The sequence below is a fragment of the Protopterus annectens genome, chromosome 16.part0, assembly GCF_019279795.1.
Source record: "Protopterus annectens isolate FY-2018-M chromosome 16.part0, PAN1.0, whole genome shotgun sequence".
In the NCBI taxonomy this organism is placed as follows: Eukaryota; Metazoa; Chordata; order Ceratodontiformes; family Protopteridae; genus Protopterus; species Protopterus annectens.
The window spans coordinates 153186525-153192524 of record NC_056750.1 but is presented as its reverse complement, the minus strand read 5'-3'; the positions used below and the strand labels follow the sequence as shown (position 1 = coordinate 153192524).

General features: G+C 34.6%; 1 protein-coding gene across 1 annotated transcript in view; it reads right to left on the bottom strand.

The window, feature by feature from the left end:
• Positions 1-1726: 1726 nt before the first annotated feature.
• The window catches only part of LOC122790538 (vomeronasal type-2 receptor 26-like), a 97161-nt gene continuing 92887 nt past the window's right edge, over positions 1727-6000 (bottom strand). The window contains exon 3 of the mRNA XM_044058087.1: positions 1727-2642. Coding sequence (XP_043914022.1) covers positions 1747-2642 — 896 coding nt within the window. The 3' untranslated portion in view covers positions 1727-1746. The remainder of the gene's footprint in view (positions 2643-6000) is intronic.

The window sequence follows — 6000 nt, the reverse complement described above, 5'->3', positions numbered from 1 at the left end:
ATCGTAGTGCAGCCAAACAAGGCAATTTTAGTTAGTATGATTTCAAAAAAAAAAAAAAAAAAAAAAACAATCAAAGTAAGTATGGAAATAAACAAAATCCAGAAAACAAACAGTTTCAAATTGCCTTGCTGTCCTGGCTAGATGTAGAAAAGGAGAATGAAAAGCTGGGCGATGGTGGGCAAAAGCTGGGCGATGGTGGGCATCGAAACACCTCAGAAGTATAAACATCAGAATATTGGGGATGTGGACATAATGCATACAGTGGACACTGCAATGTTAAAGATAGAACAAAAGATAGAAGCAGTAAATAGATGGGCAAGTGCAATCACACGTAACATAAATATGGCATGAGATTAAATGAGGTAATGACAGAATTTACTGCCAATAACTGGCCTATGTAAGAGGAAAACGTAAACAAGGAGCATAGACAACAGAATAACTGTGACACCAACGAAAACAATAGTCAGGCAATTCAAATCAGGAGATGAATGCCAGACAAAGACAGGGTGAGAAAAAGACAGTCTGTAATGTGGTAGCAGCTGAAAAAAATAAGGAAGAAATAGGAGATTATATCAATGTATAAAAGTATGAGAGAGAAGAAAGTAAAATATACAGAGATTTGAAGAGATAGATGAGAGAGAAATGTATAGCAGTTAGAGATGTAAAAGAGCTAATAAGAATCATTTTTGCTTGTCTGGCAATTCATAATAGTAAAATCAAATGTCAGGCTAGATCCTTACATGGACACTTGGATAAATCTTCTCCCCAAATCTGTAGAATCTATGGGCCTGCAAAATGTTTACTGGGGGAAAAGGTCCACTACTATTCCATAATTCAACATTGTAGCTGTAATATACCAAAATGCCCAGCTGGGGCTGCTCAGATATTTAAAATCCTTACTGTCCTGGCTAGGAATAGATAAGGAAAATGAAGAGAGACACAGCAATTATCTTTTAACGCCATAATCTTTAAGAATGTGTTTAACGCTGACAACTTCATTAGTATCTTGGAATATGTCATTCATGATTAGGATTATCCATATTTTTAGCTTCAGTTATATTTAAATATCACCACCTAACGTCACTATATGTCTTTCGAATACATGGACTATTTGGTGTAAATCACACCACGTTGCCATGCATGTAACTACTTAATGGTCTGTTTACATCACTGGATTACAAAGTGATGGGGGTAATCCCCTTCAATGAGAGGATTAGACTTACCAGCACCACACCATATTCCTTCTAGCAGAGGCGACAGTCATGCAAAATGGTTACTCTGTGCTGCAGATGTGGATTTTCTATGTATTTAACTGTCTGCCGCACTGAGGGTCTGTGCTACGTTCATGTTGTCACTTACAGAAAGTGTATGTCATAGCTGAGGGAGACTGAAAGCCACTTCATTTAATTTATCTGATTTCACTCATGATGACGGTCAAAATAATAAAATAATCCTGTAAACATGTAAACAAACTGAATCACATTAAGACAAATTCCCACTCTATACAAATTGAGATTTTTAAATTTCTTCTTGCTTATTTAATATTGTATAATCAAAACCATATTAATCTGAGAAACTGCCTGGTACAGTGATATGATGGCTATAACAAACCATAATGATAAAATAAACTACTGACAAAGATATGTTTTAAACGCATTATGAAATCCATTTTGGCTGTACACTTGTAACACCATATAACTCATAAGCCAGATATTAGTGGGTAAAACACAAGTAAACGTATTAAGTCTACTTGTTAACAGTTGCTTTCCTTGTGTTCAGATCAGGTCGGAAAATTATGATATAACACTTAGGGATGAAGATGCAAATTTCTAAGCCGGCACTTGAGGACAAGATGGCGAAAACCTCTAAAGCGACCATGTATTTTCCTTTGGTACTGAGGTATGCTGGGATGAAGGATAACCAGACACTGACAAACACCAACATGCTAAAGCATATGAACTTAGCTTCATTGAAATCATTAGGCAACTTCCTAGCTAGAAAGGCTACCACAAGACTAACACTAGCCAAAACTCCTATGTATCCCAGCATGCACCAGAATGCAAATAATGAGCCATCATTGCATTCAATAAGGATTTTTCCAGTTATGGTTTTCATGTTGTGTTCTAGAGATGGTGGAAAACAAACCAACCAAATGATACAAATCACAAGCTGAACAAGTGTCCCAGAAAATACAATACCAGATGGTAACTTGTACCCAAGCCAATTCCTCAGAGTGCTGTGTGGATTTGTTGCCTTAAAAATAATAACAACCATGATTGTTTTTGCAAGCACACATGAGATACAGAGAGTAAAAATAATGCCAAACATGGCCTGCCGCAGTATACAGGTCATATTCTTTGGCTGGCCAATGAATATCAGAGCACAAAGAAAGCAAAGTGTAAGTGCGAACAAAAGTATATAACTGAGCTTGCGATTGTTTGCACGGACAACTGGAGTGTGACGAAATTTTACAAAAGTTATACATGTAAAACAGTTAAGTAAAAGTAGAACAGCTGTTCCAGAAGTCAAAGCTGAACCTAAAGGATCTTCATATGCCAGAAACTCCACTGTTTTTGTAACACACTTCTCTCTTCCGCTGTTAGGCCACTGGTCTTCAGGGCATTTTATGCAGTCACTCATGCCTAAGAAAGCAAAATAGGTACGTCTTGAGAAGTGCAGAACTCACATAACTGAAACATATAAAGCAAAATAATGCATATTTGTTCTAAATTCACATGTAAAAAGGATGCATTACTGTCAAAGCTTTCTAGAATAGATGTATTATGTCATGAAACACTAGAGGTATGTTTTCTGAAGCAAAATATTTCTGGACAACATTGGTCATATAAGTTGTCCTCCTCTGAAATTAATTCTAATTCTCTAGAAATAGTTTGTTTAAAACAAATAATGTTATTAGCCTCTTAGAAATAAAAATAATAATAAATTGTGTTACTAATCTGTTTTAATTTCTCTCCTGCTAGTGCTCTTACTGTATTCAGTATACAAAAAATAAATTTTAGATGGTTGTCTTTAGTGTTCCTGTATGTAATAATTACATATTTAATGGTCAGTTAACCCTGACAATAGAAATAACTTGAATCTTTTCTTAATAAACTCAAATTCATCAATTTCCTTTTTTTTAATAAGCAAACATCTTTTGTATCTTTTATCTCTTCAAATGTTTTAGCTTTCATACTTATAACAGACTAGTTTGTAGCAGCCACATGTTTTTCTCCCCTGGTCCCTAACCCTTGTGACTCTTTCCCTACCTACATGAAGGCTATTGAGTCCTACACTATTTTTAAGTAAACCAAAGAAGTCATTACTGAAAGCTGCAATACACAAATGCTTCCACACTTCCAAAATAATGCTCTTCCATAACCTAGATCATTTTTTCTACTTTTTCTGCTGTATTACGTCATATTTATAACAGTGAAAATATCCTTCATATAGTATTTTTCTCACTCTTCATACTTTGTCTCCTAGAGAAGACAATTATTCCACCAATATTTCACTAGTTTTGTGTTCCTGCACATTCTAATCTTCAAAGATTTTATGTTATTATGTTTCATGAGTCTGAAAAAAGATTTGTTTGGATCATTGTCCTACCTCAGTTTACAAATTCAAACACATGCATTAATCATTGCTCTAATGTCTTCATATACTAATAAGCGATAAATTACTTTTAAAAACAAATATGTTGTTTTTTTCATATTAACCACACCGATAAACAAACCATACTTTGACTACTGTGTGCAATTCTGGAGACATTGATTTGCTAGAATGAGTCCAGAAGAAAGGCATTAGGAAAGTACATGACATGGAGAAAAAGAGGTATCTGTAGAGATTCTAGAAGATAGAACTCTTCTCAGTAGGCTGCTGAACAGATGGCAAAACATTGTATTTGTGTAAGACATCATGTTAGGAAAACATGAAGGGGCTGACCTGATAATGAAGCATAGAGTGGAACGAGGGAGATCAGACAGCAGATAGAAGGGACTAACCACTTGCTGAATGTCTTAAAGTACCTTCCCATAGAGAAGGTTGCAGATCCATGCAATGGATTAGCAGATTGAGTGTATCCTTCTGCCACTAGTCAATTGCAATGCAAATGTAATGTATTTGTAAAAAATAAATAATTGCATTTCATAAAAAGTATTTTTAGATCCTTATCTGAATGTATCCTGCTGTCAAAAGAGCATTTACCACAATAATCTAGCAAGATGTTTGCTTTGAGGTTATATGTTGAAATTTCATCATCAGGGTAGGAATAAAAATAAATAAAAGTGGTATAGCAGACAATGAAAACCTCATGCTGGAGCAAAAATAGAAGGTATTTGCTTGTTTTTGGCATAAATAATCCACAGAAGCAATTAAAGATGTGTTCTATGTAAATAACGCTAAAAGAGCTAAAAACTAAAAGTATAAGAAAATTGATACCTCCATTAATTCATGCATGTAAGAAATGTATATAAACAGCAGAGGGTGATGTTACCACAAAAAAAGTGTACTATGGATTATAGAAGAAATTAGTTTAAACCAAGTTACTTTTATAGGCAGTTTATACAAGGTAAGCACATTTTTTATATGGACAGCACTGCTGTTGCTGTCAAGCAAAATGACTTTCATGTGCAAAGGTTTCTTTAAAGGAAGGAGAACATTTACATATCAGAAAAAGCCAACAACCAATATAGTGTAACTAGTGCTAACAACATGGTGTGACCTGTGGTATAAAAGACATGTTTATACCATGCCCTTGGCATGTTAAGTAATTACATACTATAACTGACCGTGAAAACAGTGCATCAAGCTGATCTGGCCATAAAAATGAGCTTAAAGCAACATAAAAAGGACTACACTAAATCATTAAGTCAACCTAGTATTCCTTTCTTTGAGACAAGTTGGATCTTTTCTTTCACAATTGTGGTAGAAGCTGAGTAACAGTTATTTAAGGTAAAAAAGAAGGAAATGTTAAGGTTTTCTGTCAGAGCTGCCTATTTTTTAATTTCTTTTTCATTTGTTTATTTATTGTTTGCTTTATAGTTTATATGCTTACACGTTGGGGCTTGTTTTATTACAATATTCTTTGATTTATTTTTTAGACATTTTAAACATTCTAGGTTACAGAAAAAAACATTTACATTTCCTTCTGTGAATTAAAGGGATCATCTGCTTCTGAAATGCACCACCTTAGTAATGGGTACTAACACTAACGCTGCCCCTTCCCCTAAATCTAACCCTAAATCTTAGCATCATTAATGCACTACACAAGACAGATTCAGACACACAAACGTACAGAAACACACAAAACAACACTACATCTATCCCCCTAATCTGACCCTTATCCATACCTTAAAATACACAGACTTGCACACAAACACACAACACCCATCGTTCAATCATTCCTGACCCTAACCCTAACACACATACACACAAACACACACACATAGACACACACACACACACACACACACACACACACACACACACACACACACACACACACACGTACATTCTCTCACCCTCCCCAAACCCCACCTTCCTGAATTGACATTCCATACCATCGACATATCCACTGTTCTGACATCTGTACCATCATTAAATCAAAACCCTGTATTTGTCGAACAAACACACATTCAGTCAAACACATTAACACAGTGAAACCATATATACTCATACATACAAATATATATTCATACATACAAATATATATATATATATATATATATATATATATATATATATATATATATACACAAACATACATACATATAGTTTATTGAGCAGTCCAGAATTTCAGTTTTTCCTTTCTTTATTTGTGCATTGGCTTTCACTTTGACTTTTTGTGACAAGTATGTGCTTGTGCAGAAATGTCCTTACATTCTTCTAGAAATGACAAACCACACGGCAATTGATAAAACAGCCTTTTATGCCTATAAAAATCTTTTAAATGTTTATCTACCTGTCATGTATAAAGGCAAGGTGTGGAATTTGTGAAGA